At 39.9% G+C, this 20,585-nt stretch overlaps 1 protein-coding gene across 1 annotated transcript in view; it reads left to right on the forward strand.

Moving 5' to 3' along the window:
- Window positions 1–17,949, forward strand: part of LOC142142546 (uncharacterized) — a 144,595-nt gene extending 126,646 nt beyond the window's left edge. Inside the window, exons 19-23 of the mRNA XM_075200424.1 lie at window positions 3,912–4,163; window positions 7,004–7,160; window positions 8,039–8,102; window positions 14,929–14,943; window positions 17,921–17,949. Coding sequence (XP_075056525.1) covers window positions 3,912–4,163; window positions 7,004–7,160; window positions 8,039–8,102; window positions 14,929–14,943; window positions 17,921–17,949 — 517 coding nt within the window. The remainder of the gene's footprint in view (window positions 1–3,911; window positions 4,164–7,003; window positions 7,161–8,038; window positions 8,103–14,928; window positions 14,944–17,920) is intronic.
- Window positions 17,950–20,585: the final 2,636 nt, after the last annotated feature.

Genomic DNA, 20,585 nt, shown 5'->3' on the forward strand with positions numbered 1-20,585 from the left:
TTACATCATCCAGCATCACCCCCCACATTACATCATCCAGCATCACCTCCACATTACATCATCCAGCATCACCCCCACATTACATCATCCAGCATCACCCCCACATTACATCATCCAGCATCACCCCCCACATTACATCATCCAGCATCACCCCCACATTACATCATTCAGCATCACCCCCCACATTACATCATCCAGCATCACCCCCACATTACATCATCCAGCGCCCCCACATTACATCATCCAGCATCACCCCCCACATTACATCATCCAGCATCACCTCCCACATTACATCATCCAGCATCACCCCCCACATTACATCATCCAGCATCACCCCCACATTACATCATCCAGCATCACCCCCACATTACATCATCCAGCATCACCCCCACATTACATCATCCAGCATCACCTCCCACATTACATCATCCAGCATCACTCCCCACATTACATCAACCGGCATCACCCCCCACATTACATCAACCGGCATCACCCCCACATTACATCATCCAGCATCACCTCCCACATTACATCATCCAGCATCACTCCCCACATTACAGCAACCGGCATCACCCCCACATTATAGCAATACCCTCTCCTACTTATTAGCAATACTAAGCACCAAACACACTACAACACTGCCACCAGCACGCCACCCCATACTACAGCAATACCACCAATTATACAGGCGCCACTGTAGGAAACAATGTTTTGCTTTTTTCAAATCTCCCACAAAATAGCAACAACGAACAGAGTACTTACACACACATATAGGTAACAGGTACCCTTTTCCCTCAATTAAATAGTAATGGCAGAATTTTCATGAATCATTCCACATGAAATAAAACTAACATATATCTAAAAAAACATAACTATTGAATGATCAGTTGAATCCACACGGCCTCATTTAAAGTATTTCCATCTACAGCAAAATGTCAGAGAAAAATATTTTTGTTTTACTACAGTAATTGGATATGCGTCTTTTCTATTCATTTTAAATAACACAGTATATAAATTAAGGGGGATAGAGGAGGTGGGTGAGAAATAATTGGATGTGATCCATCAGTTTGATTAGATAGGAAACATTTAGATTATTTACCTGGAGGCGTCTACCCCCTTGACTCACAGGCAGGGCTGACAAGAGGAATTTTGGGCCCCGATACAGCAACTTCTTTGGGCTCCCATCATATTCAACAATGAAAGACTTGCCTTTGGCAGAGGTTCATATGATGCCACACCGTAGTGTGCCCAGTTCATATTATGCCACATTGTAGTGCCCCAAGGTCATATTATGCCACATAGTATTACCCTCAATTCATATTTGGTCATGCAGAAGTGCCCACAAATCATATTATGGCATAGTAGTGCCCCCAAATCATTAGTAAAGCTCAGATAAAAACGCATTCACAAATAAAAATTGCTACAGCATATCAGATACTGAGTGTGAGTCCCAAGAGCAGCTTAATACATCATTTACAATGCAAACAAAAATAGATATATTGACACAATTACAGATAAAATTTATGACAAGCAATGTTTTTTCCTCTTAATTAAAAATCTCTGTACAGATAAATATGCAAAAAACATTACAGCGCAATAATGAGCAATACATAGTGTTAAACATTATTGGATACGCTGTAGTGTCCCCAGTTCAAGAAAGGATGGTTAAAAACATATTGCACACGAGAAAATATATGAACTTACCCGATTATGGCATCCTGTGTTCTGTTCTCCTAGTGGGCGCGCTGGGCGAGGAGGGATCAGCAGCTGTCAGCTCACACAGGCAGTCGGGAGCAGGAATAGAGGGCAGTGGTCGAAGCAGAAATTTAGGAGTGGGGGTATAGAAAATATAAGTGAATGGAGTATGAAGGCTTGATTTTTTATTTTTTTTAACACTTGTCCCCTCTGTGCATTTCCATTCTTCATTACTACTTGTGTTTTATGATGGCTGCATCCCTGACATTCCCATTCTTAAGATGTCTCTCCCTTTACACTTTCTTTTACCTATGCCCCTGCACCATCTTCTCCTTTGTCCCTCTCACTTAACCCCCTGCACCACCTTCTCCGCTGGCTCTCACACATCTTCCTGTACCACCTACTCCCCTGGCTCTCTCACACGTCTTCCTGCACCCTCTACCCCCCGGCTCTCTCACTCCTCTTCCTGCACCCCCTACCACCCTGGCTCTCTCACCCCCTTCGGCTCTCTCACCTCCTTTCCCAGCACCCCCTTCGGCTCTCTCACCCCCTCTCCCAGCACCCCCTGGCTCTCACCCCCTTTCCCAGCACCCCCTTCCGCTCTCTCACCCCCTCTCCCAGCACCCCCTTCAGCTCTCTCACCCCCTTTCCCAGCACCCCCTTGGGCTCTCTCACCCCCTCTCCCAGCACCCCCTGGCTCTCACCCCCTTTCCCAGCACCCCCTTCGGCTCTCTCACCCCCTCTCCCAGTACCCCCTGGCTCTCACCCCCTTTCCCAGCACCCCCTTCCGCTCTCTCACCCCCTCTCCCAGCACCCCCTTCAGCTCTCTCACCCCCTTTCCCAGCACCCCCTTCCACTCTCTCACCCCCTTCGGCTCTCACACCCCCTCTCCCAGCACCCCCTTTCCCAGCACCCCCTTCCGCTCTCTCACCCCCTTCGGCTCTCACCCCCTTTCCCAGCACTCCCTGGCTCTCACCACCTGAAAATCGCGGGCACCCCTGCGACCCCCCCCCCCTGAAAATCGCGGGCACCCCCGCCCGAAAATCGCGGCACCCCCCCCCCGAAAATCGCGGCACCCCCGCGACCCCCCCCCCCTGAAAATCGCGGGCACCCCCCCCCGAAAATCGCGGCACCCCCGCGACCCCCCCCCCCTGAAAATCGCGGGCACCCCCGCCCGAAAATCGCGGCACCCCCCCCCGAAAATCGCGGCACCCCCCGCGACCCCCCCCCCCTGAAAATCGCGGGCACCCCCCCCCGAAAATCGCGGCACCCCCCCCCCCCCCCCCCGAAAATCGCGGCACCCCCCCCCCCCCCCCCCGTCTTCAGTAAAAAAAAATAAAAAATTAAAAAAGACAGGAAACTCACCAGTGTAACTGGCTGCACAGCATAACGGGGGAGGGAGCTGGGGAGCGCGCAGCAGAGGTGGCTGGTTCCTCCAGCCACCAAGAAGACAGGGGGAGTCGGGCCGGCCCATATAGCCATCGGCCCTTCTGGCATTTGCCAGAAGTGCCAGATGGCCAGTCCGGCCCTGGATATCCCTGAATCTTTTGCATTAGGAACCACAGACTGTGACACGCTCAGCCTGTGCAATAGTGGTTGGGAAGAACTGATAGTTTCCTTTATGTTATTAGTAATATATGAAGATATAATATACATCCAGCCTTATGCATTTATATCCCAGTATAATGTCTGTACTTTGTCCTATTACCCCTCATCCAACACCATCAGTCCTTCTACGTGTCACTAAATGCAGGACTGTCACCAAACCATCATCACAGTGTCATTTGTCTATAATTTCTTCAGCTTTGTGGTGAATAAAATTCTATTTATTCTAATAATAATCCTGTGGACAGACTAAGAAATATAGTTATAATTATTCCTAGAATAACCAAAAAATGTAACAATGGATCTGGCTGATAAGGTGCAGAATATCTGAGGTCATTATTAATAGACTAAGGGTCTCTGCTTCTGATAATAATTTCTTACTGAAACCTCTACCGGATTACTTTTGCTTTTATTTTGACTTCATGTATTTTTCATAGGAACATGTAACAGCTACAATCATACACCTGTCATGTTGCTCTATTGTCTCACAGGCTGGAGCTATACAATCATATAGAGGACTGTGTGATACTATGGGAACCTGGAAAAATACTGAGATATCTGAAAGACAGTGATTTTGTAAATATAAATTGTAAATGTTTTTATTTTTACAGTACGATATTTATACAAACTCCGCCATATGATGGACACAACTATTATACCGTCACCATGGCTGCGTATAAGGATATTACATACACTACTCCAATAACACCAGATGACAAAGTGGTTGCTGGATCATATGTCTATCTCGCGTTGTATTCTCCAGACGCAGAAGGAAATGTATTTGCTTTAAGGGCAGAGAGGTGTTTTGCCTCTCCCACCAGTGACCGTAATGACCCCAATCCTGTGCAGCTTGTAAGTGGAGGGTAAGTCAACATGTCTTGTGCAATTCTCTGGTCTTGACAATGTTACACAGACTGATGGGCATCAACCAATGGAGATGAGGTTATACTGCACATTTTGAAAGTTGCTCCTCAATAAAATAAAACTTCATTTATGTGCTTGTGAAAATACGATTTTTTATAGACAAATTGAGAAGACAAACTCCAGGCCCACGTCATAATGAGACCACACTGATACCAAGCTTGTTTCCCTAACAGGAAATTGTATATATTATGATAGAACATCTTGTCTACAACTTCCTGACCCACTTTCTCTCCACCAACTCTCTTCTCAGACCAGAAGTTTCAGTCCACTTCACATCAACGTGACCAATGATCTACTAAAAGGTCCACTTCTCCATGACCATACTCCTTGACCACTGCTGCCGCATTCAACACTGTTGATCACACTCTGCTCCTTTACACATTTCTCTCCCTGCTTTGCTTCATACCATTATTATGACACCTTCAGTGTCTCTACATCTGATGCATGCTGCCCTCCCCTCCCTTTATCTGTTGGTGTCACTCAGGGCTCTGTCCTTTTCATTCAAGTTTAACATTTCCAAAGCAGAGCTTTTCATCTTTCCTCTTACTAGTGTCACTACCCCTCCTCTCGTCTCCCTAACTGTCGGCAACATCATCCTCTCCCATGTTCCCCATGCCCAGTGTCTTGGCATTGTCAATGACTTCACACCCAGCTTCACTGCTCAAATTCAGTTCTTCCCGTAGTCTTGTTGTCTCCCCCTTGTAATATTGGCAGAATACGTCCTTTACTCATTCAGAACATATTCTGGTCCCTTCTACCGCATTGACTATTGAAACCTCTACTTAGCTGGCCTTCCCCTAACCTGGCATTACCCCCTACAATTCATCTTGAATGAAGCAGCGGGACTAGACTTCCTCTACTGCAGCTCAACTCTTTATATCCTTTAGAATAAATATCAGGTTCTGGGCGCTAATCAGTATGGAATATATGGCAGGATGGATAAGTGAAGTGAGATAAAATAGGTATTTATTGTAACATGGTTTACATGAAACACATTCCAGCCGGAAAATATTGTGCGTGCAATTGCACCAAAATGTGTGTTATAAATGGCACATAGAAAGCACAAAAAAATCAAAGTACAAGAGCTCAAAAAACAAAAAGCAAAAACACAAAACAAAACAAAAACAGCACGGAAATAAAGCTGATTACAAGAAAAATGTCTCAGTCCTGGCTCAGCAATAAGCCCGCTATGTGTGCTATAAGCCCGTATAGATGTAGCGTGGATAAATCAGAAGTGTTGTCCAACGGACCAGTATAGATGTCCAAAAAAGTCAAACAAATGGTCCAGGAAGACTTACATAGTGACGTTCGGCAGTGAAGGTTGTTCACGGAGCGAGGATTCCTCCTGGGATGCGGCAGCGTCTCTTGTCCCTCGGTTGTGGATTGTGAGAATCGCAGGCACGCAGCCTGTGTATACAGTGGAGGTGGCGTGTGCAGCGTATGCACGCTCTCTTGTTTACTTCGCGCCCAACCAATGCCTGGTCAGTGGTGTTAAATAAAATGGAAATCTAGCATGCTAGGTAAAAAATCTTTGGATTGAAGATATATGTCGATATGTAACCAACGCGTTTCGCTCATGGCTAGAATGCCGGTGAGCTTCCTCAGGGATTGGTGTGTCAGTGCTGGTCTTCCTCCCAGTATATATATAGTCCGGATGGTTGCAATTAGGCATCAGTGATTTCATTTGATTACCAGGGGCTCAGCTGAAAACAATGAAGCTTGTTTATCAAAGAGATACTTCTATATATAGGTGAATAATTGCAGTTCATGGGTTTTGCGGGTATTGTGCGCCCCACATAAAATGTCTAATGATGGTATAGTGACAGGTGTCATCATGGTATAGATATGTATCCATAGTAAATATTTGGATTTCCTGTCTTGTCTGACCAAACTGTCACCTATCTGTCATTCGTTCAACGACTCTCTCAAAACCGACCTCATCTCTACTCAGCGCCGGTGCTAGGGTCCTTGGCGCCCTAGGCACAGTGTGAAAATCGGCGCCCCCCCTTTAAAAATCGGCACCCCCTCCTTTCAAAATTGGCGCTGCGCTTCCCTCCCCACCCCTCCCCATGTCTTTCTTTAACTTACCTGCATGAAGCTGCTCCTCTCTGCTCTGTCTTCTCCCCTCCACTCACAGACACTGTCGGGCCGTGATGATGACATCACCACGGCCTGTCACTGTCAGATTCCTTCCCTCCCCTCCTCCCCGTGGATTTCCGTTTTAAATGACCATAGTCATTTTTTTTTTAATTTCGAGGCGCCCTGCAGAGCCCGGCGCCCTAGGCAATTGCCTAACCTTGTCTAATGGGAGTGCCGGGCCTGTCTCTACTTCACTGTTACCTACCCTACCCCCAGTTAGACTACTCTATTTGTTCCCTCCATGCCCATTCATGTCTCATTTGATCCTGTTGTCTCTGTTTTCCCCATACCTCTAGACTTTAAGCTCTTATGAGCAAGGCATTTTAACCCTATGTCTCATGTCTGTACCCTCTATGTACCTGTTTGTTTTCTGTTTAATTATTTATATTTCAGAGAGTGTTTTGATGTTATGTTTAACTTGTACATACGGAAATTGCACATGTACATGTGCTACATGTATATATGTACTTGTTGTATGATATGTGCTTGGTTTTGCTCTCACATGTTTTGCTATTATGCTTAGTTAGTATTACTGTAACTTGACTGTAACCGGAGCTGCAGAATTTTTGCACCTTACAAATAAACAATGATGATGATGAGAATCTGATCATGAATCATTTTATTTGTTTTCTATGAACAGTTGTGGAGTTTCTGGTGATGTTCCAACCTCTGTGTTGCAAAATGGGCAGAGTTCAGAGGCCAGAATCCAAATCAGTTCATCCTTATTCCGAGGATACGATGCAGTGTATATATTCTGTGACGTGCGTCTCTGTAATATAAGTGACGGATGTGTTGGGGTAAGTGAGAGGGGTTATTGTATCTAAAGAGTGACTGAGTGAGTGTAACATGATGAACAATTAGTAATTGTCTATCTCATGTCAGGAATACAAGGGAGACACTAAGAGATAAAGGCAGAGGGAACATATATAATCTATATATCTATATATACAGTAACTCTGGGCCACCTTATTGTGTCTTTATAATCTGGTAATAACTGTGGATGTTTCATCACAAATCCTCAGTGTCACAGTGGTCTGAATGTGACTGTTGTCCACGTTTTCCATGCGGTGGATTCCAGATGTGTTGTGTAAACATATAATTACCAACACTTACATCCTACTAAGACTATTCCGGTAATCAGAAAGCTCCAGGTTCTTACTCCAGCTGTACTGAGATACGTACACCACCAATGTAGATAGATTCAGATATTCACCAGTCATTTTTCTTTATATCCACTGATAGCAATTTGCAGGAGGTGATTATAACTAGCAAAGTGCAGAACCCATAGCGAGTGGTTCAATATTTACATTTATTGCTTGTTAAAATCAAATCAAATTACTCTCTATGAGATCAATAATGCATGTAATGGTTATACAAAGCTGACAACATTCACAGGGACCAATTTGTTTACCTTTGAAATACTCCTAATTCATTCAGTATTTAGATTAATATGGATTTTTCTCTCTGCTATCTGGATCATCATAAAGGCTTTAATCTTTCAGTGCGATGTGATGGTCATATGTAGGTTTATCCTTCCAGTTATTATTTATATAAACTTTATGAGTTATTTACCAATCCCACAAGTGTTTATTTGTACAGTGTAGTCTCTGTCACTGTGCTATGTTAATAATTAGCCTGGTAATAATGTAATATATGTTCTCTTTTGTTCTCACAGTGTAACAAGAACCAATCAGGAGAATCAGTGATTCCTGGGCTAGGAATACATCTGAAATTTCAAGGTAATAAGGAATCTTAAAGCAATGTTTGTAGGGCTACATTGTTTCCTGCTATAACATGTGTTTCCTAAAAGGTTGTCCATGACCTCGGTATTAATGTCGGTCAGTGTATCTGTCTACAATCACAGGGAGTAACTACCACGCATTTCACTGCAGAAACAGCATTTTCTTCAGAAGTGATTATTAATGTCCATTACCCATATAATTAAAGGATAGCATTTATATGATAGCTATTATTGTTTATTTATATAGAGTCAGTCATAGTACACAGTGCTGTACAGGGAATATGTATCATTCACATCAGTCTGAACAGAGATCCAGCGTTTCCCATTCATGATGCCTTTAGTTTTCCTCTTAAGTGAGGTGAGTGTAAGAATCCCTCTGGGATCACTGCTGGATCTCAGTCTGCTCAACACTGATATTTACTTAGTACAACAGAGAGTCTAAGGGGTATATTTACTAAACCGTGGGTTTGTAAAAGTGGAGATGTTGCCTATAGCAACCAATCAGATTCTAGCTGTCATTTTGTAGAATGTACTAAATAAATGATAGCCAGAATCGGATTGGTTGCTATTATTAAAGTAATTCTATCGTTTTCCAATAAGCATTGTCTAAGCGATTTGTGTTTCCAAAGCACAAAATGATTTATTTAGCAGATGCAAAAGTTTTAGACATTCAATACATAATTATAATACAGTACAGCCGATACCAAATATATAAAAACATACATACCGCCACGCCCTTATCTGCACTAAGCTGCGCTCCGCTGGTACCAGCTTACAGTTTTTCAACCCAGAAGACTGTGGTCACAGAATGACTGAAACCAGTACCAGCAAAACAGTATTATATACACTCAGTGTTACAAAGAAAACAATACAGACGACGTGGCTTGCTTCTATAGGTCCAGGCTTCAGGAGGGTCCAATGTAAACAGGTCATAGGCTTGTTCAAATAACCCCCTCCATTGGTGAGGGTCAACATTCCAGATGATTCTCCCACCCAGAAACCAGTTTAAGCTAGCCTATTCACAATACATAGTCAGTAACATTTTAAACATTTATTCCCTAACATCGCTAACTAGAGTATGCAATGTGCGATCTCTTTGGTGAATGAACCGTACAACTGCTGATGAATAGGGGATTAAAATGATGCTAAACATGACATGTTTCCTGTAACCTGAACCTTAAATATCACTAAAGTGTACATATAACCTTAATATATATATATAACTATAAACTAAATACCATCTGCTCATAAATTACTGGGGAATGGAACCATTGTAATATGAAATATATAAATAACTAAATAGGAGAGTGTGAGTGTGTGGGTGCGTATCTTACTGCATGATCGCGCCGTGCCACGTGTTACGTGCGTACTGATCGCAATTGCACGGTAAAACAATATTAACCAATATACTTTTGTTCATCCAATTATACGACTTCGACACTATAGGCAAAATCTCCACTTTTTCAGACCCGAAGTTTAGTAAATATACCCCTAAGGGTTGTACATGTGATTTGTTTTCACACTTGGAGATAATACCTTATTAACTATGACATAATTAAATGACAAACATATCACTAATTCAAATAAAATAAATTCTATATAAAATTAGAGATGCTCAGGCTTGGTTCCCCGAGAACCGAGGACACCGGAACTTAGCAGATCTGAGTATCGAGCTGTGCCGGCTCAGGACTTTCGCGCGCCCTCGGAATTTAAATCTAGGCAAAATGTCATTATTACGTTGTCGGATTTCACAAGTGTTGGATTCTATAAGTACCACCATCCACGGCGATCCAGCGCCATTTCACAGAGGGACAAAGAAGGGGTAGCGCAGTTCTTGGCAGTCTCTAGTGCAGTTGGGCAGCGCCATAGGTAGAATAGAAAGAGGAGGGGTAGTAGTGTTCTTCAAAGTCTCCAGGGACATTCAGGAGAGCTCCATTGCTAATTGTACCACTTCCTTTACTGCCACTGCTGTGTACCAATGTGTCCTAGATCTGCCAGGAACTGCCATGTGTTTTAGTCATTGCTCTGTCGCTTACCATCCAGCCAGGTCGCTGCAGTCTTTGTTTGAAAGTGTATGAAAATAATATTGTGACCTGTGATGTGGTCAAAATTGACTGCAAATGACTTGGAATTAGTGTTATTGAGGTTAATAATAATGTAGGGGGAAAAAAAACAAAAATATGTGATTTTAGCAAAACAATAGGGATTTTAAAAAAAATTGGGATCCAAAAAAAAACCAAAACACAAAGTTAATCCAGAACAAAAATCAAAACCAGAACACGGGGGTCAGTAAACATCTCTATATAAAATGTCTTGCTTGAGCAATAATCATTATTTATTCTAAAAATACAATGAAAAATATCAATATGCAGACTTAAATAACATAGTACTAATAATAGAATCACACACTCACACACTCTGCATGCACTAATATCACACACTCACACATTATACATGTATTAATATCACACACTCACACATTATACATGTATTAATATCACACATTATACATGTATTAATATCACACATTCACACATTATACATATATTAATATCACACACTCACACAATATACATGTATTAATATCACACACTAACACATTATACATGTATTAATATCAAACATTCACATATTATACATGTATTAATATCATTCACTCCCACATTATACATATATTAATATCACACACTCACACAATATACATGTATTAATATCACACACTCACACATTATACATATATTAATATCACACACTCACACAATATACATGTATTAATATCACACACTCACACATTATACATGTATTAATATCACAAACTCACACATTATACATATATTAATATCACACACTTACACATTATACATGTATTAATATCACAAACTCACACACTCTGCATGTATTAATATCACACACTCACACAATATACATGTATTAATATCACACACTCACACATTATACATGTAATAACATCACACACTCACACATTATACATGTATTAATATCACACACTTACACATTATATATGTATTAATATCACACACTCACACATTATACATATATTAATATCACACACTCACACAATATACATATATTAATATCACACACTCACACAATATACATGTATTAATATCACAAACTCACACATTATACATGTATGAATATCACACACTCACACATTATACATATATTAATATCACACACTCACACATTATACATGTATTAATATCAAACATTCACATATTATACATGTATTATTGTCACACATTCACATATTATACATATATTAATATCACACACTCACACATTATACATATATTAATATCATACACTTACACATTATACATATATTAATATTACACACTTACACATTATACATGTATTAATATCACAAACTCACACACTCTGCATGTATTAATATCACACACTCACACATTATACATGTATTAATATCATACACTTACACATTATACATATATTAATATCACACACTCACACATTATACATGTATGAATATCACACACTCACACATTATACATGTATTAATATCACACACTCACACATTATACATGTATTAATATCACACACTCACACATTATACATGTATTAATATCACAAACTTACACATTATACAGGTATGAATATCACATATTTATTAATATCAGTGTTCTTTTCCTTAATATAAATGTATACATGTTGCTATGTACTTGCGGCATCACATGGAGAAACTATCTGCACTGATTCACCAAATACGACCTTCAGATGGGATGTTTGTGACCTTGAAATACAAAGTTTAACCTGTAAATGTTGGAACAAAAGTGATAGACACAGACTCACCAACTGTCCCACTTTTGATGTGACAGTCCCTGTTTTATACACAAATCCCTACTCACTTATTTTCCGACTGTCTCTGTGTGTAAATACTCTACCTTTGGTTTTCATAGTGTATGTTCTGTTCCAAGATGTACAGCAGCGATCATCATGTGTATTACTATGTTCTATGTGATTTGTGGTGTTAATAATACTATGTGTTACTATTTGGCCTGATTGTTAAATTACCACATATTTGACAGATCTGATCTCACACATTGTGGCCAAATCTTCCACATATCTGGTTGTTCACTGATTTGTCCAAACTGCATTTTCAATTGATTTTCCATCCTCTCCATTCACTCCTGAGCAGTTTGGATTGGAATTTGATGAAGTGACAATGGTCATCACCTGTGCACATATGGCTGCTGCTTAGGTGAAACGTTTTGCAGAGAGCAAAGTACAACAACTACAGTTATCCTGTTATCCTGCCGGGTCCTGTTACATCAGCAGTGACGGGAGGAGAATGTAAAAGCCAGGACTATCTTATTAACACACTTGTTATTCCAACATGCAAGTAAATAGGTTGGAAAAGCTGTAACATATTTTTAGTTTGTGAACAAAAAAAATATAATCTGTAAATTATTATGAAAAAAGTGTAAACATAATAAGAATTGAATGTTGATATATTTTTACATTTAACGCTTCATACAGATAAGCATCAATTATCCACCAATAAATATCTGTCCGGTATGGAAACATGAAACAATCTAGATTGAGTATAAATAAGCTCTGAGTTTTCACCCAGACTCTTATCTTGTTTCTAGGACATTGTAATGAAGTGAGACCATATCACAGTGTACCTGAATTTCAGGCTATAGATCTGGGACCAGGATCATTGGAGGTGTCTAGAGAGACGCTGTCTCTTGTATATTTACCCCAGTGCTTCTGGTTATACCCACTAACCCCTACAATGCCCTTTGTATGTTATTTAGTAAAATGACTAGTAAGGAAGCCACATTGTACAACAACCACAACCTATACACTCTATATGTTACCTGTACAACCTATACACTGTATACATTACCTGTACAACCTATACACTCTATACGTTACCTGTACAACCTATACACTCTGTACGTTACCAGTACAACCTATACACTCTATATGTTACCTGTACAACCTATACACTGTATACATTACCTGTACAACCTATACACTCTATACGTTACCTGTACAACCTATACACTCTATACGTTACCTGTACAACCTATACACTCTATACGTTACCCGTACAACCTATACACTCTATACGTTACCCCTACAACCTATACACTCTATACGTTACCCGTACAACCTATACACTCTATACGTTACCCGTACAACCTATACACTCTATACGTTACCCGTACAACCTATACACTCTATACGTTACCCGTACAACCTATACACTCTATACGTTACCCGTACAACCTATACACTCTATACGTTACCTGTACAACCTATATACTCTATACGTTACCTGTACAATCTATATCCTCTATACATTACCTGTACAACCTATACACTCTATACGTTACCTGTACAACCTATACACTCTATACGTTACCTGTACAACCTATACACTCTATACGTTACCTGTACAACCTATACACTCTATAAGTTACCTGTACAACCTATACACTGTATACGTTACCTATATAACCTATACACTCTATACGTTACCTATACAACCTATACACTTTATATGTTACCTGTACAACCTATACACTCTATACGTTACCTGTACAACCTATACACTCTATACGTTACCTGTACAACCTATATACTCTATACGTTACCTGTACAACCTATACACTCTATACGTTACCTGTACAACCTATACACTCTATACGTTACCTGTACAACCAATACACTCTATACGTTACTTGTACAACCAATACACTGTATACGTTACCTATACAACCTATACACTCTATACGTTACCTGTACAACCTGTACACTCTATACGTTACCTGTACAAACTGTACACTGTATACGTTACCTGTACAACCTGTACACTCTATACGTTACCTGTACAACCTATACACTGTATGCGTTACCTGTACAACCTATACACTGTATACGTTACCTGTACAACCTATACACTGTATATGTTACTTGTACAACCTATACACTCTATATGTTATCTGTACAACCTATACACTCTATACGTTATCTGTACAACCTATACACTCTATACGTTACCTGTACAACCTATACACTCTATACGTTATCTGTACAACCTATACACTCTATACGTTACCTGTACAACCTATACACTCTATACGTTACCTGTACAACCTGTACACTGTATACGTTACCTATACAACCTGTACACTGTATGTTACCTGTACAACCTATACACTCTATAAGTTACCTGTACAACCTATGCACTGTATACATTACCTATACAACCTATACACTCTATACGTTACCTATACAACCTATACACTCTATACGTTACCTGTACAACCTATACACTCTATACGTTACCTGTACAACCTATACACTCTATACGTTACCTGTACAACCTATACACTGTATACATTACCTGTACAACCAATACACTCTATACGTTACCTGTACAACCTATACACTCTATACGTTACCTGTACAACCTATACACTCTATACGTTACCTATACAACCTATACACTCTATACGTTACCTGTACAGAACCTGTACCTAGATCACAGAGATTAAATACACAGAACGTCCTATACAGCTAAACCTCTATTTATAGCACATAAAGAAATAGGAAATAACTTCCATGTTGTGATTCATAAACCTGACAACCTGTGCAGATCATTAATCATCATACAATAGATATAAATGGCAGATCAGTGGGTGATATTGGGTCACAATTCTGTTCTGGGAGAAGCAAATAACCAATAGGAGAATAAAGATATTAGAATATGGATTTTATAGAAAGACTCTGGAATTATTAGTAAAATGTGTTTTTTCTCTTTCTTACAGAAGCACAATGTTACAGTAAGTCATTTATACTTTCATATTGTCCCTTTTATATCACTGTAAATGTACATTAATGTAGATCATAAGTGATCTATTTACCAGTATAACACAGGGAGTTATGTGAGGACATTGTACTCTGGGTGTTAGATCAGGTAATATTGTATTGTTTTGTCTCTTGTGTTGGGGACCGGCTGGACTTGCCTTGCCACCATTCCCTTTCTTTATCCCAAATGCCCCACTCCTGATGCAGTAGGAGGAGCCTGCTGTCACCACTAGACTCCTACACCAGCACCTAGAACAGTTTCCTTCTGGGTAACTCTCGCTGCTAATATACCCTCCTCACTGGGCACCTGGGCTTGTACCCCTGACCTCTTCCTTCAGATCAGTGTTGCTGTGGATGGTTCCCCCCCTGGCCTATCACACTGGCCAGAGGTGCAGGGTAGCGGGCAGAGCATTGATACTGGATGCTGAGTCCAAACCTCAGAACAGCTGGATAATGGATTAGATTGGTCTTATCTGTAGGTCACAGGAATTGTTGCAGGTAAGTAGGCGTCAAAGCAGGATATTGAAGCAGTTATAGTTTATTATCTTAAGTGTCCTAATAAGGACAGTTACCCGCCAGTTTTTGGTACTAGTGATCTTTCCAGAAGTACAGATGATATAATACATTTCAGTGTAACACAGGGCTCTTTAAATACAGTTTTGAGACACCAGCTTGACAGGAGGTAACACCACCCCCTGATCCTAGATGGCTCCGCAAAGACTGATAAATCACATTCAACTACCATTAGGATGTAATACATCCTTTAACCATGGAGTTGACAAGATTTAAGCTTTAACAAAATTTACATCAATTTCTTAATTTCATAGAACTGGGTGTTAAGTTTCCTGTATTACTGTTATCCTGATATCCTGAGTCTACAGTGTTCAGACAGGTTTCTGTCCCTCTAACAAGACGTGACAACAGGTAACGACCTCCTGCTGGGCCTGCAGACCACTGCAGGCTTTTGTCCCTTCTGCGATGAGAAGACTTACTTAGCATTTTCTGCTCTCAGCAACACAGACTTTAATCAATACATTTCCTCTACCGAAATACACACAATATAAAAAAATCAGTACATTTGCAATGATATAAATGAGCACACTGCGCTAATAATTGAAATATATTTATACATTAAGTTATTTTTAGGTGATCCAGCCCCCCTCCCCCCCACCCGGCTCCTCTTCTTCAGTATAAATGGCATTAGACCTTCATATAATAACATCAGTTTATCCTAATACAGAACCTCTAAGATCCAGTTATAATGAGATACTGACAGTAACAATACAGAGATAACTACACCTGGTGTCATTATTGGGGGCAGCTTCTCCATCCGTCTCTCATGTTCCGGGGGAGTCAGTGATAACTGGGAATCTCTGGTTTAGTACATAGTGTTACTGTGTGTAACTGAGTATGGGAACCTCAGTGATTAATAGTACAACAATCGCGCAAAACAAACTAATTAAATCTTCACAAACACAAATAAAATTAAAAGTGTCTCTTGAATAAATAATATGTTTTTTTCTTTTTATTATGCGTAAAATCCTCTTTGTTCCTTTGATGTTTACATGTAAAAAATAAAAATGCAAATCATAGTGTGACCCATATATATATATATATATATATATATACTGTGACACATAACACAAACCAATGTGCAGATAAGATCAGAAGTCAATTTTCATCTACTGCTATAATAGCAACATAGATGATTGCATAATACTCAGTTGAGGACACTCTATATGCCCGTTTGTTATGTCTGCATATGGACTCCCAGTATGTGTACCATGTATAATGTATCTCTACACAGATCTCACAACACACACTTCAAAGCAAACAACGGAATATAAAGAGAGAGTCTTGTTTTCAACAACAATTGGGTATATATAATGGAGAGGCTGTGGTCCCAAAACAATACAGGACACATCTCTGTGCCCCTCTACTGAGTATTATGCAATCATCTATGTTGCTGTTATAGTGGTAGATGAAAATTCACTTCTGATCTTATCTGCACATTGTAAATTAAATCAATAGAAAAATGAAAAGCAAATAAGCTTAAATAATACTAAACGAAATAATTAGCACCAATAATAAATGCACATTGTAAATGATCTCAATCTAAACAATAAAATGAATTGGATGTCAATCAGACCATATTTTCAGGAACTGCAGATATAAGAACCCGTACCAGAGATCAGTGGACCATATGCCTCTAATGCCCGATACACTGCTTATACCCCGGCTTATGGCAGGACATGACTGTCAGCTCCAAAATGCAGATCCACTATTACAGATGCAATCAAGTTCCACTCTCCCTCCCCTACGCGTTTCGGCTCACCTGAAGCCATTCTCAAGGTTGATAAATGGATTTGAATGATTGCACTCGCTTAAATATACTATGGGACTATTAAGCAGAACTAATGGTACTATTCATCCGTCAAGAACCATTTCAATTCAAAATCCTGATTTAGGCCTTCTGGAGTCAATGTACCCAAATCAAATATCCATTTAATTTCCCGTTTTGCCAAAGATATTGAAACATCTCTCTTTCTCCAGTTGTTCTCAACTTTATCAATTGCTAAAAAAAAATGTAAACCACTACCTGCACAGTTGTGGTGGCGTTTGAAATGAGCGGATACTGAATGGTTCTCGAATCCATTCTTAATATTCCGTAAATGTTCAGATAATCTGACCTTTAATGGACGCGAAGTACGTCCTTCATAAAAAAGGCCACATTTACATTCCAACAGGTATATAACATTTTTGGTGTTACAGCTCAAAAACGTATTTATCAAAAATTTCTGACCCTTGACTACAAAATCAGGAATATTGTTCTTTTGTTCTATATAAGTGGTTTTACAAGCCGCACACATACCACACCTAAAAAAAACCTTTGGAAGTAACACCCGACCTTTTAATTACCGTTAAAGTACTTTTAGCTAAATTGTCCCTTAGATTTGGAGCTCGCCTGTAAACAAATTTAGGTTTGTCAGGGATAATATTAGCCAGAGAGGGGTCTTTTTTCAATATACTCCAATGTTTAGAGATCACTTTTTCAATTCTCCTATATTGGGAATTGTATTGAGTAATGAATACTATATTATTATCCTTCAATTCTTTATTTTTAGGGCAAATTTCAAGAATTTGGTTCCTCTCTTTTTCAATTACCTGTTCAATGACTTTATTTAATCAATTTTCTTCATAACCCTTACTCTGGAATTGTTTCTTCATTACAGTTATTTGGTGCTTCAATACCAAAGAATCAGAATAATTCCTTTTGAGCCTCAGGAATTGTCCCTTTGGAACATTATCTAACCACTTTCTATGATGGCCACTAGTGGCCAGGATGTATGAATTGGAGTCCGTGGGTTTCCTATAGGTTCTAGTACATAGACTATTATCCTTTATATAGATATTCAAATCTAAAAATTTAACCTCTTCCTTACTAATGTCAAATGTAAATTCGACATTAATATCATTCTGATTCAGACTATCACAAAATACAATGAGACTAAGCAGATCTCTTTTCCAAATAAAAAAGACGTCATCTATATATCTCAACCATGACACCAGGGGGTAAATGTATCAAACTGCGAGTTTGCAACCCCAGCGATTTTCTCGGGAGAGTTGAAACTCGCCGATGTATGAAGCTGAGTTTTCATACAAAATCGCCAGAGTTCTGCTTCTGTCAAAATCGCTACTTGTAAAATCGCCAGAGATCAAACTCACCACTGTTTGCCACTGCAGCTATACAAGTCTCCAATGTATGAAGCTGCAAGTTAGCAAACTCAGGAGAGTTTGCTTCTGAACACGCCAGATACAACACGCTGCTTGATAGCAGCGTCTTGTATAAACACATCACTGTTACACTGCCCTGGAACTACAGGGCCCAGCAAGCCAGGAATGTCAGGGCATGTTGGCACTTGTGGTTCTCCAAGTGCCAACATGCCCTGGCTGCTGTGGGTATGCTGGTGCTTGTAGTTATACGAGCACCAGCATGGCCACAGTTTTTAGGGCAACCTGGCTGGCTGGGACTTCCACAAACAAAATTGGTGTCAGTTTATTTTTTTCTACTATTTACTGCCGTATTACCCTACTACCCACAGCCCAGGGGTAGTAGGAAGAGCCCTAGTGCTATCAGCACTAGGCTGGTTCTTTCTAGGGGGGGCGCTCGTTTTTTTCAGCAGACCCCACTCCCTAGGGAATCCAGCCCAGCGCTGAACAGTCTAGGGTTGGTTAGTCATTATGGCAGGGGGACCCCTGCCGCACGTCTTCCTGCTATAGTGCCACCAACCCTGGCTGGTTTGCCTAGTGTTGGTAAAGTGAAAAGCGGGGGACCCCATGCAAAATTTTCCCCGATTTTCACGGGACCAGCACTAGTCAGGCAGCACTAGGGTTAAGCATGAATAGTGGGGGAACCTCACGCTTTTTTTTTTTTTTAACTTTTATCTGTTCTTTCACTTTTTACCAGGGCAGTGTAACAGTGATGTGTTTGCCAAACACAGGAGAGTTAGCTAAGCTCGTCAGTGTTTACATCGCTCAAAATCGCCAGAGATGACCAGCGATTTTGAACATGAGTCTCAAAATCGCAGCTTGATACATTTCCAGTTTTTTTTTAAAAAAGAATTGCGATTTGCCGCGATTTCAACACGCTGGCAAACTCGCAGTTTGATACATTTACCACAGGCCTGCTCCAAGCTGCTCTCCTTGCCATATAGTGAGTTCTTTCCAAAATGCAAGAAATAAATTAGCGTAGCTTGGAGCGAACCTGATGCCCATAGCTGTCCCATTAAGTTGGATGTAATAATGTCTTTAAAAATAAAAATAATTATTCATCAAAATGAACTTAATATTTTCAATTATAAGATCTTTTATAGAGTGATTCATATTTCCTTTCTCCAAAAAATGTCTAACAGCTCTTAAGCCATCATCATGGGAGATGACCGTATATAAAAATTTTACGTCATCAGTGACTAGGAAAAAAAATCTTCCTGCCATTGAATATCTTTAAACCTTTTCAAGACGTCACCTGTGTCCTTTAGATAGGAGGGATTTTTGATGACTATGGGTTGTAAATAAAAATTTACCCATTTTGATAATTTTGAGGTCAAGGATTTGGTGCCGGCTACAATTGGACAACCCGGTGGATCGAGAGATTTTTACCAAAATGGTCTCAAGTTCTTTTTGGCCCATCTTACCAAAACACTCAACATAACAGCTCCTATTGAACGTGGGATTAAACGTGGACTTTTTCTTAAAAGGTACCTTAATCGATGAATTATCTGAGTTAGAAGATTCCAATTCCTTTGATTTCTCACAAACAAATTTCATAAGGGAGACTATTCTCAGGAATTTTTGTAAATCTATATAAACCTTAAATGGATCCATATGATGACTAGGAGAAAACTTTAAACCCTTTGATAGGACTTTTCTTTCATCTTCCGTGAGGACATGGCCACATAAATTAAAAATCTTTACATCCTGTTCTCCACTATCAATAACCTTAACGGATGTGTTCAATGGATTGTGCAGTTTTTTTAGTTTTCTCCTATTAGGTTTAATGATCCCCCTCCTACCTCGTATTCTTTTCTTCCTTGTATTCATTTGAATTTTGGATAAT

The sequence above is a fragment of the Mixophyes fleayi genome, chromosome 3 (genome assembly GCF_038048845.1).
Source record: "Mixophyes fleayi isolate aMixFle1 chromosome 3, aMixFle1.hap1, whole genome shotgun sequence".
NCBI lineage: Eukaryota > Metazoa > Chordata > Amphibia > Anura > Limnodynastidae > Mixophyes > Mixophyes fleayi.